The 17,754-nt window shown below is 48.4% G+C and overlaps 1 protein-coding gene across 35 annotated transcripts in view; it reads left to right on the top strand.

The window, feature by feature from the left end:
• Positions 1 to 17,754, top strand: part of ABI2 (abl interactor 2) — a 247,883-nt gene that overhangs the window by 104,400 nt on the left and 125,729 nt on the right. For all 35 annotated transcript variants that reach the window (XM_063932626.1, XM_063932624.1, XM_063932625.1 and 32 more), the window contains exons 2-3: positions 2,771 to 2,938; positions 15,326 to 15,502. In XM_063932626.1, coding sequence (XP_063788696.1) covers positions 2,771 to 2,938; positions 15,326 to 15,502 — 345 coding nt within the window. The remainder of the gene's footprint in view (positions 1 to 2,770; positions 2,939 to 15,325; positions 15,503 to 17,754) is intronic.

Raw genomic sequence — 17,754 nt, 5'->3', positions numbered from 1 at the left:
CGGCAGGTCACAGCCGGAAGTGAGGACTGTGCACACAGGAAGCGCCAGCGGATAGGCGGGTGTACACACAGGATCGAGGCTTGACAGCAGATCGCCTATCCGGGATCCCTACCCACAATTTGTGTGGTGACATTTGTGTGGTGACATTCTGTCATCTGTTCAGACAATATTGCACTAGATTGTTTTTTTTCTTTTTTGAGATTGGGAATCCGCTGGAATTTATCCTCATGGAAGTATTGGATAAGAACGATTCCAACTCAAAAAGAATTTGGATTCTCTCCTAAAAACCCCTTTGGAGTAAGAACTTTTTATCTACTATATATGTGGTGTGCGCCACTGTGAGAAAAATCTTTATGCATTGTATTATCTTGGTGGTTAGTTTGTGAGGTGCCACTTATTTTCTCATAGGCTGCAATCCAGTAGTTGCGCATTCAAGATCAATTTCCCTTTTCTATCGTGTTATGTTCCGGCAGCACACACGCGTGTGGTGGGACTGTTGGAACAATGGCATTTTACTATCCTTTAGTTTCATTTTTTTCATGCAGTTTTTAGTCTTAATGAGTCACAATCTCGTTGCCGTACTTGTCACCTGGCCTGTCATGACATGTATCTTCTCTTATGCGTCCGCTCTCTTGCTTTTTGCGGTTTATCCTAAATGTTCCTGCAATATAACAGCCCTTATTGCTTTGTCTCTTGCCGTTATCCTGCAAAGCTATTTCCTATGTGTAACGGGAGGCAGTTTAAATGTCGGCTGTCAGGATCCCGACGTTCAGGAGACCGACGCCGGAATCCGCCAGCCTGACACCCGCCCGGTATTCCCACTGCTTAAACCTAATATTCAAATCCCCCCCACCGTGGCACTAACCCGCCATCTATACTTACGGTCGGGATTCTGGCGTTGGCATTCTAGGGGTAATTCAGTTCTGATCGCTGCTGTGCGATTATGCACAGCGTGCGATCAGGTCTGTACTGCGCATGCGTATGCACCGCAATGTGCAGGTGCGACAGACTGCAGCAACAGGGGTCAGCGATGGGATATGGCGAAGGATCTATTTGCACGGGCGTTCGCAAGGAGATTGACAGGAAGAGGGCGTTTGTGGGTGGCAACTGGCCGTTTTCAGGGAGTGTCCGGAAAAACGCAGGCGTGTCCAAGCGTTTGCAGGGCGGGTGTCTGACTTCAGATCTGGCCCCGATCAGCAGGAAACAATCGCAGCGGCTGAGTAAGTCCTGGGCTGAGTAGTGACCACACAAGATCTGTTTGTGCAGCTCCGCTACACATCCAAACGCACACTTGCACAGCGAAAATACACTCCCCCCTGTAGGCGGCGACTATCTGATCGCAGGGCTGCAAAACACGCAGCCCAGCGATCAGGTCTGAATTACCCCCTCTGACAAGTGTCTGGATTATGGAATTGGTATTCTGATTGCTGGGATCCAGACATCCGATATCATAACTGCATCCCATTGCTGGGCCAGCTTTTCATGTTAGTCTTATGCTGTAGTTATATCAGAGCGCCATTTTTCTATTGTGGATGCCTCAGACGTTGGGGTCTTAACATGCATTTGTCAATGTCCAGTTTTCAGTTTGTAAACTTGTCGCACGGTACACATTTGCTCAGTCCTGCTGTAGAGGTGAAAGCTGTGCTATTAAAGGTCCAATGCCTGGGTCAGGGAATCTGGAATGTTTCTCAGAGAGACCGACTGATCATAGATGGCTGCTGATCAGCGGGTCCAGTTGAATCGGGGAAAAGGTGCTTAGATGTATGAGGTTTTAACCCTGACTAACCCACCAACATACTGACAGCATCTGGTCATATAACATAGGTGGTGTCCCGGTGTCAGCCTGCTGTGCTGTACAGTGATGGATCCAGGCAGTGGAGAATATTTCATCATAGACGGTATCTCCAGATGATGAGCTAGGCTGCGATACACTTGCTCTCAAATTAATTCCCAAACTATCACTTAGATGTATCTTGAGGCTAATCTGCATGGACGTATGTTATATTGCTTCCTCTGCTCTATGTTACGTGATTAAAGGGCCCAATATACAGCATGTGTGTAATGATTGTTGTATTGTTCTGTCTTGGCATCACCTTAGTAGTCCCAGTGCTTTCTCTGAGCTGGATTCCTAGCAGCCTGCTCTCTAGTAGATGGTGGGTACCACCTCATCATGCCCCCTGCCTTGACAGGGGGCATGATATGGTCTAGGTGGTACCCACATCTCTTACCTATTATGGACTGTACTGTAGTTCTTGTCTGAGACTTCACTTCAAGATTAAAATAGGCCAACAGGTGAATCTTAAATTGACCTGCTATAGAAACTAAGGTTGTCCATTGACCGTCGATGGTTAACAACGATCAATGGTTTCCTGACGATTGCCGATGGTATAACCTTCAATGAGAAATCTGATATTAAATAGCACACAATGTTTCTGTATTATATGAAGTATTACCTGCATTCCTAGTTTTGTGAGTGGTTAAATATTGCACAATGAAAGGGCGTTGGATGGTGAAGGGGGCGTAGTATTGCGTATGTTTGGACGCATCTCCTTTAATCTGCGTATGCACGGCTGAGAACCATTAATGGTTTGGCCAGTGATGGTAATATAACCAATGATAAGTACCTGGCGATGGACAACTCTAGTAGAAACCACGGCCTACATAGATAAGGCCAGTTCATGGATGGGTTCTTCCCTTTGGCTAATGCCTGTAATATTATGCTGATTGTGGTGTTTAATATGATTTGTTCATACAATATTTTTATGTTCAGTCTGCAGATAAGCAAAGAGCCCTAGAGGAAACCAAAGCGTATACAACACAGTCCTTAGCCAGTGTGGCATATCTGATCAACACCTTAGCAAACAATGTCCTTCAGATGCTGGATATTCAGGCGTCTCAGCTCCGGAGGATGGAGTCCTCCATCAACCATATATCACAGGTGAGTGGCTGGTGGATTCTCCTTCATTTCATCACAAACGTTTTTGCATCCTACATAATAATAGAAGTGCAGAGATCTCAGTTACATAAATACATTTGGTAAGCCACCAGCTACGTAAAGGCGTCTCTGCTCTGGTGCTCCTACGCTACGTGATAACAGCACCTACTTTTCTCTAACGTCCTAAGTGGATGCTGGGGACTCCGTAAGGACCATGGGGAATAGCGGCTCCGCAGGAGACTGGGCACAAAAGTAAAGCTTTAGAACTACCTGGTGTGCACTGGCTCCTCCCCCTATGACCCTCCTCCAAGCCTCAGTTAGATTTTTGTGCCCGAACGAGAAGGTTGCACACTAGGTGGCTCTCCTGAGCTGCTTAGTGAAAAGTTAGTTTTAGGTTTTTTATTTTCAGTGAGACCTGCTGGCAACAGGCTCACTGCATCGAGGGACTAAGGGGAGAAGAAGCGAACTCACCTGCGTGCAGAGTGGATTGGGCTTCTTAGGCTACTGGACATTAGCTCCAGAGGGACGATCACAGGCCCAGCCATGGATGGGTCCCAGAGCCGCGCCGCCGGCCCCCTTACAGAGCCAGAAGACAGAAGAGGTCCGGAAAATCGGCGGCAGAAGACGTCCTGTCTTCAACAAGGTAGCGCACAGCACTGCAGCTGTGCGCCATTGCTCTCAGCACACTTCACACTCCGGTCACTGAGGGTGCAGGGCGCTGGGGGGGGCGCCCTGAGACGCAATAAAAACACCTTGGATGGCAAAAAATGCATCACATATAGCTCCTGGGCTATATGGATGAATTTAACCCCTGCCAGAATACATAGAAAAACGGGAGATAAGGCCGCCGATAAGGGGGCGGAGCCTATCTCCTCAGCACACTGGCGCCATTTTCCCTCACAGCTCCGTTGGAGGGAAGCTCCCTGGCTCTCCCCTGCAGTCACTACACTACAGAAAGGGTTAAAAAAGAGAAGGGGGGCACTAATTACGCGCAGTATTAAAATACAGCAGCTATAAGGGGAAAAACACTTATATAAGGTTATCCCTGTATATATATAGCGCTCTGGTGTGTGCTGGCAAACTCTCCCTCTGTCTCCCCAAAGGGCTAGTGGGGTCCTGTCCTCTATCAGAGCATTCCCTGTGTGTGTGCTGTATGTCGGTACGTTTGTGTCGACATGTATGAGGAGAAAAATTATGTGGAGACGGAGCAGATTGCCTGTAATAGTGATGTCACCCCCTAGGGGGTCGACACCTGAGTGGATGAACTGTTGGAAGGAATTACGTAACAGTGTCAGCTCTGTATAAAAGACAGTGGTTGACATGAGACAGCCGGCTACTCAGCTTGTGCCTGTCCAGACGTCTCATAGGCCGTCAGGGGCTCTAAAGCGCCCGTTACCTCAGATGGCAGATATAGACGCCGACACGGATACTGACTCCAGTGTCGACGGTGAAGAGACAAATGTGACTTCCAGTAGGGCCACACGTTACATGATTGAGGCAATGAAAAATGTTTTACACATTTCTGATAATACGAGTACCACCAAAAAGGGGTATTATGTTCGGTGAGGAAAAACTACCTGTAGTTTTCCTGAATCTGAGAAATTAAATGAGGTGTGTGATGATGCGTGGTTTTCCCCCGATAACAACTGATAATTTCTAAAATGTTATTGGCATTATATCCTTTCCCGCCAGAGGTTAGGGTGCGTTGGGAAACACCCCCTAGGGTGGATAAAGCGCTCACACGCTTGTAAGAACAAGGGCTCTACCCTCTCCTGAGATGGCCGCCCTTAAGGATCCTGCTGATAGAAAGCAGGAGGGCATCCTAAAAGGTATTTACACACATACTGGTGTTATACTGCGACCAGCAATCGCCTCAGCCTGGATGTGCAGTGCTGGGTTGGCGTGGTCGGATTCCCTGACTGAAAATATTGATACCCTAGATAGGGACAGTATATTATTGCCTATAGAGCATTTAAAAGATGCATTTCTATATATGCGTGATGCACAGCGGAATATTTGCCGACTGGCATCAAGTCTAAGTGCGTTGTCCATTTCTACCAGTAGAGGGTTATGGACACGACAGTGGTCAGGTGATGCGGATTCCAAACGGCATTTGGAAGTATTGCCTTATTAAGGGGAGGAGTTATTTGGGGTCGGTCTTTCAGACCTGGTGGCCACGGCAACAGCTGGGAAATCCACGTTTGTACCCCAGGTCGCCTCTCAACATGAGAAGACGCCGTATTATCAGGCGCAGTCTTTTCGTGGGCAAGCGGGCAAAAGGTTCCTCATTTCTGCCCCGTGACAGAGGGAGAGGAAAAAGGCTGCAGAAATCAGCCAGTTCCCAGGAACAGAAACCCTCTCCCGCCTCTGCCAAGCCCTCAGTATGACGCTGGGGCTTTACAAGCAGAATCAGGCACGGTGGGGGCCCGTCTCAATGAATTTCAGCGCGCAGTGGGCTCACTCGCAAGTAGACCCCTGGATCCTTCAGGTGATATCTCAGGGGTACAAATTGGAATTCGAGACGTCTCCCCCTCGCCGTTTCCTAAAGTCGGCTTTACCGATGTCTCCTTCTGACAGGGAGACAGTTTTGGAAGCCATTCACAAGCTGTATTCCCAGCAGGTGATAATCAAGGTACCCCTCCTGCAACAGGGAACGGGGTATTATTCCACACTGTTGTGGTACCGAAGCCGGACGGCTCGGTGAGACCGATTCTAAATCTAAAATCTTTGAACACTTACATACAGAGGTTCAAATTCAAGATTGAGTCACTCAGAGCAGTGATTGCGAACCTGGAAGAAGAGGACTACATGATGTCTCGGTACATCAAGGATGCTTACCTTCATGTCCCAATTTACCCTTCTCACCAAGGGTACCTCAGGTTTATGGTACAGAACTGTCACTATCAGTTTCAGACGCTGCCGTATGGATGGTCCACGGCACCCCGGGTCTTTACCAAGGTAATGGCCGAAATGATGATACTCCTTCAAAGGAAGGGAATTTTAGTTATCCCTTACTTGGACGATTCCCTGATAAGGGTAAGATCCAGGGAACAGTTGGAGGTCGGTGTAGCACTATCTCAGGTAGTGTTGCGGCAGCACGATTGGATTCTCAATATTCCAAAATCGCAGCTGATTCCGACGACTCGTCTTCTGTTCTTAGGGATGATCCTGGACACAGTTCAGAAAAAGGTGTTTCTCCCGGAGGAGAAAGTCAGGGAGTTATCCGAGCTAGTCGGGAACCTCCTATAACCGAGCCAAGTCTCAGTACATCAATGAGATGGTTCTGGAAAAATGGTGGCTTCCTAAGAAGCAATCCCATGCGGCAGATTCCACGCAAGAACTTTCCAGTGGGACCTGCTGGACAAATGGTCTGGGTCGCATCTTCAGATGCATCAGCGGATAACCCTGTCACCAAGCACAAGGGTGTCTCTCCTGTGGTGGTTGCAGAGTGCTCATCTTCTAGAGGGCCGCACATTCAGGACTGGGTCCTGGTGACCACGGATGCCAGCCTGCGAGGCTGGGGAGCAGTCACACAGGGAAGGAATTTCCAGAGCTTATGGTCAAGCCTGGAGACATCACTTCACATAAATATCCTGAAGCTAAGGGCCATTTACAATGCTCTAAGCTCAGCAAGACCTCTGCTTCAAGGTCACCCGGAGTTGATCCATTCGGACAACATCACGGCAGTCACCCACGTAAACAGACAGGGTGACACAAGAAGCAGAAGGGCAATGGCAGAAGCTGCAAGGATTCTTCGCTGGGCGGAAAATCATGTGATAGCAGTTTCAGCAGTATTCATTCCGGGAGTGGACAACTGGGAAGCAGACTTCCTCAGCAGACACGACCTCCACCCGGGAGAGTGGGGACTTCACCCAGAAGTCTTCCACATGTTTATAAAACTCGACAAGTATTGCGCCAGGTCAAGGGACCCTCAGGCAATAGCTGTAGACGCTCTGGTAACACAGTGGGTGTACCAGTCAGTGTATGTGTTCCCTCCTCTGCCTCTCATAACCAAGGTACTGAGAATTATAAGATGGAGAGGAGTAAGCACTATATTCGTGGCTCCGGATTGGCCAAGAAGGACTTGGTAACCGGAACTTCAAGAGATGCTCACGGAGGATCCGTGGCCTCTACCTCTAAGAAGGGACCTGCTCCAGCAAGGACCCTGTCTGTTCCAAGACTTACCGCGGCTGCGTTTAACGGCAGGGCGGTTGAACGCCGGATCCTGAAGGAAAAAGGCATTCCGGATGAAGTCATCCCTATCCTGATCAAAGCCAGGAAAGATATAACCGCAAAACATTATCACCGCATTTGGCGAAAATATGTTGCGTGGTGCGAGGCCAGTAAGGCCCCGACGGAGGAATTTTCAACTAGGTCGATTCCTACATTTCCTGCAAACAGGAGTGTCTATGGGCCTGAAATGGGGGTCCATTAAGGTTCAAATTTCGGCCCTGTCAATTTTCTTCCAAAAAGAACTAGCTTCAGTCCCTGAAGTTCAGACGTTTGTGAAAGGGGTACTGTATATACAGCCTCCTTTTGTGCCTCCAGTGGCACCTTGGGATCTAAATGTAGTTTTTGGGTTCCAAAAGTCACATTGGTTTGAACCACTTAAATATGTGGAGTTAAAATATCTCACATGGAAAGTGGTCATGCTGTTGGCCCTGGCCTGGGCCAGGTGCGTGTCAGAATTGGCGGCTTTATCCTGTAAAAGCCCTCATCTGATTTTCCATTCGGACAGGGCGGAATTGAGGACTTGTCCTCAGTTTCTCCCTAAGGTGGTTTTCAGCGTTTCACCTGAATCAACCTATTGTGGTGCCTGCGGCTACTAGGGACTTGGAGGACTCCAAGTTGCTAGACGTTGTCAGAGCCCTGGAAATATAGGTTTCCAGGACGGCTGGAGTCAGAAAATCTGACTCGTTGTTTATTCTGTATGCACCCAACAAGCTGGGTGCTCCTGCTTCTAAGCAGACTATTGCTCGTTGGATTTGTAGTACAATTCAGCTTGCACATTCTGTGGCAGGCCTGCCACAGCCAAAATCTGTAAAAGCCCATTCCACAAGGAAGGTGGGCTCATCTTGGGCGGCTGCCCGAGGGGTCTCGGCTTTACAACTTTGCCGAGCAGCTACTTGGTCAGGAGCAAATACGTTTGTAAAATTCTACAAATTTGATACCCTGGCTGAGGAGGACCGGGAGTTCTCTCATTTGGTGCTGCAGAGTCATCCGCACTCTCCCGCCCGTTTGGGAGCTTTGGTATAATCCCCATGGTCCTTACGGAGTCCCCAGCATCCACTTAGGACGTTAGAGAAAATAAGAATTTACTTACCGATAATTCTATTTCTCGTAGTCCGTAGTGGATGCTGGGCGCCCATCCCAAGTGCGGATGGTCTGCAATACTGGTACATAGTTATTGTTACCAAAAAAATCGGGTTATTGCTGTAGTGAGCCATCTTTTCTAGAGGCTCCTCTGTTATCATGCTGTTAACTGGGTTTAGATCACAAGTTATATGGTGTGATTGGTGTGGCTGGTATGAGTCTTACCCGGGATTCAAAATCCTTCCTTATTGTGTACGCTCGTCCGGGCACAGTATCCTAACTGAGGCTTGGAGGAGGGTCATAGGGGGAGGAGCCAGTGCACACCAGGTAGTTCTAAAGCTTTACTTTTGTGCCCAGTCTCCTGCGGAGCCGCTATTCCCCATGGTCCTTACGGAGTCCCCAGCATCCACTACGGACTACGAGAAATAGAATTATCGGTAAGTAAATTCTTATTTTATGTATTTCTAAATTGAGATCCTACTCACCACTACAAGGATCGGCAGAGTGTAGTACGGCTGACCGGCGGTCTCCTGACCGCCGGTCAGCTTACCGACGCCGGGATCCCGGCAGCATACCGACGCTGGGATCCCGGCGGGGAGGGGCGAGTGCAGCAAGCCCCTTGCGGGCTCGCTGCGTTCGCCGCGCTGCGGGCTCGGTGACCACGGGTTCTATTCCCACTCTATGGGTGTCGTGGACACCAACGAGTGGAAATAGTCCCTGTTGGTCGGCATGCCGACCATCGGGACAGTGACCCGTCGGGCTGGTGGAGGAGGTCATGTGACTGTCGGTCAGCTGACCGGCGGTCACATGAATACCACCCGGATCGGCATACCTTCTGGCTACTGATCACATACTGTACATCCCTCTCAGATCAGTGATACACAGAATGACAGTTATTTAAATCAATGTATTGGTCCATCAGAAGTGCATGTAAGGGAGGGGGTTATCTGTACAAGAGAAAACAAAACCCCAGCACACTGCAATGGATCAGCAATAGAGATTTGCATCCTACATAATAATTCAGAGATCTCAGTTATTTTTCCCTTAGTGATTTCTGTCCATGCCTACTTACAGTCTGTGATCTGGGAAAATTGTTTTTAAATTTGATATATTAGTCTCTTAGCAATCATTGATCCACGTATTGCCTGTTACATGTCATTATTTCTGAAGTCATAGGGTAGACTTAGTTCTTTTGACATAAAGTGGATATGTGAACTCATTAGCTGCAAGTTCCGTACTGTAAAGTCCCACATTAACTTGATAACATATATTGTGGGAAAGCTTTGCCAACAAAAATTGGAAGAGTTTCCACAATTCAATTAGAAGCAGCAAGTTGCAGGCATTGGGGGTAATTCAGAGTTGATCGTAGCAGCAAATTTGTTTGCAGTTGGGCAAAACTATGTGTGGGGCAGATGTAACATGTGCAGAGAGAGATAGATTTGGGTGGGGTGTGTTCAAACTTAAATCTAAATTGCAGTGTAAAAATAAAGCAGCCAGTATTTACCCTGCACAGAAACACTGTAACCCACCCAAGTCTTAACTCTTTCTGCACATGTTACATCTGCCCCACCTGCACTGCACATGGTTTTGCCCAACTGCTAACAAATTTGCTGCTGTGATCAACTCTGAATTACCCCTTTTCGGGTACCTCCGCATTGTATTAACTACGGGACGTGTTTGAGAGAGTTGGGAAATCTCCGGGAACCAGAATAAAGCTACAAGTAAGATATCAGCAGAAGGCTGTTTGTGGCCATTCGCATAGTGCAGCAGGCAGACACGTGGTTTTACAAGGTTAGCTATTAAAGCTTTTTTTTATTTTAAAGGAGAAAAACATTATAGCCATCAAGTGTATTTCAGCAAATAAAAGTATCTTCTTAAGTGTTTACATACAAGTTTGGATAATATTAAGAAAAAGTACTTCCCAGCAGTACAGCCCTCACCCTACATGTCCCCCATCATTACTCCCATTCCCCATCAGTACAGCCCTCACCCTACATGTCCCCCATCATTACACCCATTCCCCATCAGTACAGCCCTCACCCTACATGTCCCCCATCATTACTCCCATTCCCCATCAGTACAGCCCTCACCCTACATGTCCCCCATCATTACACCCACTCCCCATCAGTACAGCCCCTCACCCTACATATCCTCCATCATTACACCCATTCCCCATCAGTACAGCCCCTCACCCTACATGTCCCCCATCATTACTCCCATTCCCCATCAGTACAGCCCCTCACCCTACATGTCCCCCATCATTACTCCCATTCCCCATCAGTACAGCCCTCACCCTACATGTCCCCCATCATTACACCCATTCCCCATCAGTACAGCCCCTCACCCTACATATCCCCCATCATTACACCCATTCCCCATCAGTACAGCCCCTCACCCTACATATCCCCCATCATTACACCCATTCCCCATCAGTACAGCCCCTCACTCTACATGTCCCACATCATTACACCCATTCCCCATCAGTACAGCCCCTCACCATACATGTCCCCCATCATTACCCCCATTCCCCATCAGTACAACCCCTCACACTACATGTCCTCCATCATTACACCCATTCCCCATCAGTACAGCCCCTCACCCTACATGTCCCCCATCATTACACCCATTCCCCATCAGCACAGCCCCTCACCCTACATGTCCCCCATCATTACCCCCATTCCCCATCAGTACAACCCCTCACCCTACATGTCCCCCATCATTACTCCCATCCCCCATCAGTACAACCCCTCACCCTACATGTCCCTTATCATTACACCCATTCCCCATCAGTACAACCCCTCACCCTACATGTCCCCCATCAGTACAGCTTCTCACCCTACATGTCCCCCATCATTACCCCCATTCCCCATCATTACACCCATTCCCCATCAGTACAGCCCCTCACCCTACATGTCCCCCATCATCATTACCCCCATTCCCCATCAGTACAGCTCCTCATCCTACATGTCCCCCATCATTACACCCATTCCCCATCAGTACAGCCCCTCACCCTACATGTCTCCCATCATTACCCCCATTCCCCATCAGTACAACCCCTCACCCTACATGTCCCCCATCATTACTCCCATCCCCCATCAGTACAACCCCTCACCCTACATGTCCCACATCATTACACCCATTCCCCATCAGTACAGCTCCTCACCCTACATGTCCCCCATCATTACACCCATTCCCCATCAGTACAGCCCCTCACCCTACATGTCCCCCATCATTACCCCCATTCCCCATCAGTACAATCCCTCACCCTACATGTCCCCCATCATTACTCCCATCCCCCATCAGTACAACCCCTCACCCTACATGTCCCCCATCATTACACCCATTCCCCATCAGTACAACCCCTCACCGTACATGTCCCCCATCATTACACCCATTCCCCATCAGTACAGCCCCTCACCTTACATGTCCCCATCATTACACCCATTCCTCATCAGTACAGCCCCTCACCCTACATGTCCCCCATCATTACACCCATTCCCCATCAGTACAGCCCCTCACCCTACATGTCCCCATCATTACACCCATTCCCCATCAGTACAGCCCCTCACCCTACATGTCCTCCATCATTACTCCCGTCCCCCATCAGTACAGCTCCTCACCCTACATCTCCCACATCATTACCCCCATTCCCCATCAGTACAGCTCCTCACCCTACATTTCCCACATCATTACACCCATTCCCCATCAGTACAGCCCCTCACCCTACATGTCCCCCATCATTACTCCCATCCCCCATCAGTACAGCCCCTCACCCTACATGTCCCCCATCATTACACCCATTCCCCATCAGTACAACCCCTCACCCTACATGTCCCCCATCATTACCCCCATTCCCCATCAGTACAGCCCCTCACCCTACATGTCCCCCATCATTACACCCATTCCCCATCAGTACAGCCCCTCACCCTACATGTCCCCCATCATTACACCCATTCCCCATCAGTACAGCCCCTCACCCTACATGTCCCCCATCATTACACCCATTCCCCATCAGTACAGCCCCTCACCCTACATGTCCCCCATCATTACACCCATTCCCCATCAGTACAGCCCCTCACCCTACATGTCCCCCATCATTACACCCATTCCCCATCAGTACAGCCCCTCACCCTACATGTCCCCCATCATTACACCCATTCCCCATCAGTACAGCCCCTCACCCTACATGTTCCCCATCATTACACCCATTCCCCATCAGTACAGCCCCTCACCCTACATGTTCCCCATCATTACACCCATTCCCCATCAGTACAGCCCCTCACCCTACATGTCCCCCATCATTACACCCATTCCCCATCAGTACAGCCCCTCACCCTACATGTTCCCCATCATTACTCCCATTCCCCATCAGTACAGCCCCTCACCCTACATGTCCCCCATTATTACTCCCATTCCACATCAGTACATCCCCTCACCCTACATGTCCCCCATCATTACCCCCATTCCCCTTCAGTACAGCCCCTCACCCTACATGTCCTCCATCATTACACCCATTCCCCATCAGTACAGCCCCTCACCCTACATGCCCCCCATCATTACACCCATTCCCCATCAGCACAGCCCCTCACCCTACATGTCCCCCATCATTACACCCATTCCCCATCAGCACAGCCCCTCACCCTACATGTCCCCCATCATTACACCCATTCCCCATCAGTACAGCCCCTCACCCTACATGTCCCCCATCATTACTCCCATTCTCCATCAGTACAGCACCTCACCCTACATGTCCCCCATCATTACACCCATTCCCCATCAGTACAGCCCCTCACCCTACATGTCCCCTATCATTACACCCATTCCCCATCAGTACAGCCCCTCACCCTACATGTCCCACATCATTACCCCATTCCCCATCAGTACAGCCCCTCACCCTACATGTGCCCCATCATTACACCCATTCCCCATCAGTACAGCCCCTCACCCTACATGTCCCCCATCATTACACCCATTCCCCATCAGTACAGCCCCTCACCCTACATGTCCCCCATCATTACACCCATTCCCCATCAGTACAGCCCCTCACCCTACATGTCCCCCATCATTACACCCATTCCCCATCAGTACAGCCCCTCACCCTACATGTCCCCCATCATTACCCTCATTCCCCATCAGTACATCCCCTCACCCTACATATCCCCCATCATTACACCCATTCCCCATCAGTACAGCCCCTCACCCTACATGTCCCCCATCATTACACCGATTCCCCTTCAGTACAGCCCCTCACTCTACATGTCCCCCATCATTACACCCATTCCCTATCAGTACAGCCCCTCACCCTACATGTACCCCATCATTACACCCATTCCCTATCAGTACAGCCCCTCACCCTACATGCCCCCCATCATTACACCCATTCCCCTTCAGTACATCCCCTCACCCTACATGTCCACCATCATTACACCCATTCCCCTTCAGTACATCCCCTCACCCTACATGTCCCCCATCATTACACCCATACCCCATCAGTACAGCCCCTCACCCTACATGTCCCCCATCATTACACCCATTCCCCATCAGTACAGCCCCTCACCCTACATGTCCCACATCATTACCTCCATTCCCCATCAGTACAGCTCCTCACCCTACATGTCACACATCATTACCCCATTCCCCATCAGTACAGCCCCTCACCCTACATGTCCCCCATCATTACTCCCATTCCCCATCAGTACAGCACTTCACCCTACATGTCCCCCATCATTACACCCATTCCCCATCAGTACAGCCCCTCACCCTACATGTCCCCCATCATTACACCCATTCCCCATCAGTACAGCCCCTCACCTACATGTCCCCCATCATTACCCCCATTCCCCATCAGTACAGCCCTCACCCTACATGTCCCCCATCATTACTCCCATTCCCCATCAGTACAGCCCTCACCCTACATGTCCCCCATCATTACACCCACTCCCCATCAGTACAGCCCCTCACCCTACATGTACCCCATCATTACACCCATTCCCCATCAGTACAGCCCCTCACCCTACATGTCCCCCATCATTACCCCCATTCCCCATCAGTACAGCCCTCACCCTACATGTCCCCCATCATTACACCCATTCTCCATCAGTACAGCCCCTCACCCTACATGTCCTCCATCATTACACCCTTTCCCCATCAGTACAGCCCCTCACCCTACATGTCCCCCATCATTACACCCATTCCCCATCAGTACAGCCCCTCACCCTACATGTCCCCCATCATTACACCCATTCCCCATCAGTACAGCCCCTCACCCTACATGTCCCCCATCATTACACCCATTCCCCATCAGTACAGCCCCTCACCCTACATGTCGCACATCATTACACCCATTCTCCATCAGTACAGCCCCTCACCCTACATGTCCCACATCATTACACCCATTCTCCATCAGTACAGCCCCTCACCCTACATGTCCCACATCATTACACCCATTCCCCATCAGTACAGCCCCTCACCCTACATGTCCCCCATCATTACACCCATTCTCCATCAGTACAGCCCCTCACCCTACATGTCCCCCATCATTACACCCATTCCCCATCAGTACAGCCCCTCACCCTACATGTCCCCCATCATTACACCCATTCCCCATCAGTACAGCCCCTCACCCTACATGTCCCACATCATTACACCCATTCTCCATCAGTACAGCCCCTCACCCTACATGTCCCCCATCATTACACCCATTCCCCATCAGTACAGCATGTCTTTTTTTGGCCATATTTTACTATACACCCTAGATACATTATTGTATATTATGACTTGTACCACTGATACTGCATTGTGTTGCAACATTGTTTACATTGAAAAAAGGACTTTGTTTTTTTTTGTAGTTAGAAATTTATCTGTAGGTGTAAACTAAATGTTATAATTGAAAATTTTGTTAATGCAACTTAGTTTTCTATTTTTATGGTAAAATGTCGCCTGGTGATTTTGTCCTCTATTTGGTACTTTGTTCCTGAAATGATAAGCACATTTTCACATCCCATTAACTCCCCTTTAATGTTTGCTCTTGTTTTCTGCCTACTAATTGTGTTAATATGAGATGAATTAATATTACAGACGGTGGATATCCACAAAGAAAAAGTTGCAAGAAGAGAGATCGGAATTTTAACAACCAACAAAAATACTTCTAGAACACACAAAATTATTGCTCCAGCGAACTTGGAGAGACCAGTCCGTTACATCCGGAAACCCATTGACTACACAATTCTGGATGACACTGGACATGGGGTGAAGGTACATACAGAATTAGATTTCTTCCTGCTCAGAACTGCTGCCATCTTTTTATTATTTGTGTCAGTGTTTCACTATTCTAGCTCGCAAACTACTGGGGCCAAATTCATTTAGCTGCAGTAAGCGTTTGGTTTACAGTGGGTTGACGTAACGCACATGTCACATGGTAATTTTGCTTACTGCCCGTCAGTTGTATTCAATTATAAAATGCTCATCTCCAGGGTTTGTGCGGTCATTCCGGGATGGGGATATCGGCCTATACCCCAAAAAGTGGAAACTTACATTGGATAACTGTATAAGATCTTATTAGTAAAAAAAAAAATATATATATATATATATATATATATATATATATATATATATATATATATATATATATATATATAAAATATATATGTGTGTGTGTGTATTTGTGACCGGACGGTCCCGTACGAAAGCCCCCACCGCTTTTCGCGTCCTGTCCCCAGTACACAGAATGGATATTTAGGTCACACGGGACCTGGCCTCATAGGGGATTCCTGCTTACCGCCAGTAACCGCCTGTTACTGACTCCACCCACTGCGCCGTGGGTGGGTTTATGCTGCCACCACCAAACTCCTAACCTGCCGTGGCGTTTGGAACCACGGTTCTGCTCTGTATGTGCCGACACGCCGCCTTACCACACCTGTGTGGTGTTGACGAATCCCCACTAGTCGCTTGACTAGGCCTCTGCCGGAAGGCGGAACTTGGAGATGTTGGGAACTTGGAGATGTTGGGTGCTCCCTGGACAGCCAGAGAACGGGGCTGTGTTTGGCATAGGCCTGCAGGTCACAAGATGAAGCAATCTTCTTGAGGCAGATGATATTTAATGCCAAATACAGCCTTCAAAAAGGCTCAGCAATACAGCAAGATGTTACAGCAGAATGATACTGGTATAATACATTCTGAAGCTCACAGGCCTCCTCTTTTTATCTCATTTCTACACACAGTACACAGGGGGTAAGCCCTCCCTGTCTTCTCCAACCAATCAGGTTATCGCACAAAATATAAATAATTACAAGTTACATTTCAAAAGTTAAGAATTAGATAAAGCACATTCCTGCTCCTCTTCATATATAACCAAACCAGTGGCTTTCCCAAACATAATCTGATTACCATGTTCCTGTCTCTTTCACAAATGTAAATGTAACTTGCATTTCAATTGCATTCACCCTCTCACACATAGACAACGTTCTTATACTGTAAGTTGAACATAATCTGCATCACACATAATGCAGCCTAAGAAATGTTACATCAAACTGTTGTTAAACGAAACCCACTAGTCTGCATTCATAAAACACAATCTGATTTAGCAGCCACTTGTGTCTCCATGCAAAACCAGTTCTGAGTTATCACACCACAGGAGATGCTGAAAGCACAGTCTTCTTTCCAAACCTTTGTTTGTACCTGAAAGAAAATGTTGCCCACCAAAAGGCCTGCTAATCACCACCCTGCTTTAGCTAGGACAAGTAACATATGACTGGCTATGTACAAGTTGCGGAACAACAATTGTCAAGGTCTTTTAGAAACAAAATACCTTGTACTTTCCTCATAAGTGCCCTGTCCCTGCAGTTCTATAACCGCGCAGTCCATAATTCTCCAACTACACACAGCGCAGCAATATAACATATTAAGACACATTATTAAACATATTTTAAATACCCGGTGCCTAGCACCCGCAATACATTTAAAGATGGCGCCTAGCGCCAGTGCACAGTTTAAAAGTGGCGCCAAGCGCCCATTGTCCTCCTAATGCGGCTGGGCACGAGGGGTTAACCCCTTCAGTGCCACGGCCGCCATTGTCCATGTGGCCACCAGGGCTGTCCGGCCACAGTATTCTATTTTTTTTTATTTTTTTTTTATAAAAGTTAAAAAATGATAGAAAGCAAGATTTTTGCTCAGCACACATCTCTCCCGCATCGGCCCGTCTATATGGGCTTTATGTATCTGTGATGTGGTCCAGCAGCTTAAGCCCAGTGTAATCACTGCGACACAAATCTGTAGGCAGTGTTCACGTTTGTAACAAATAACACAACCCTCTGCCACAATGGGGTGGTAGCCTGTTTGTGCTGCAGGTGTGCAGTGGTAATGAGACAGTGGGACTGATTCAATTGTTTTGTGTGTCTGAAAATTTTGATTGAACAGGAAAGTTTAGATGCCCAAACAATTGTCACAATTCAGTTGTATTTGGGCGCCCAAACAGACCTGGTTTAGCCGCCTGAAACGGCTATAACTGT

Source organism: Pseudophryne corroboree, chromosome 7 (assembly GCF_028390025.1).
Source record: "Pseudophryne corroboree isolate aPseCor3 chromosome 7, aPseCor3.hap2, whole genome shotgun sequence".
Taxonomy (NCBI): Eukaryota; Metazoa; Chordata; class Amphibia; order Anura; family Myobatrachidae; genus Pseudophryne; species Pseudophryne corroboree.
The sequence above is the reverse complement of the archived record's forward strand: the minus strand, read 5'-3'. Positions and strand labels throughout refer to the sequence as shown.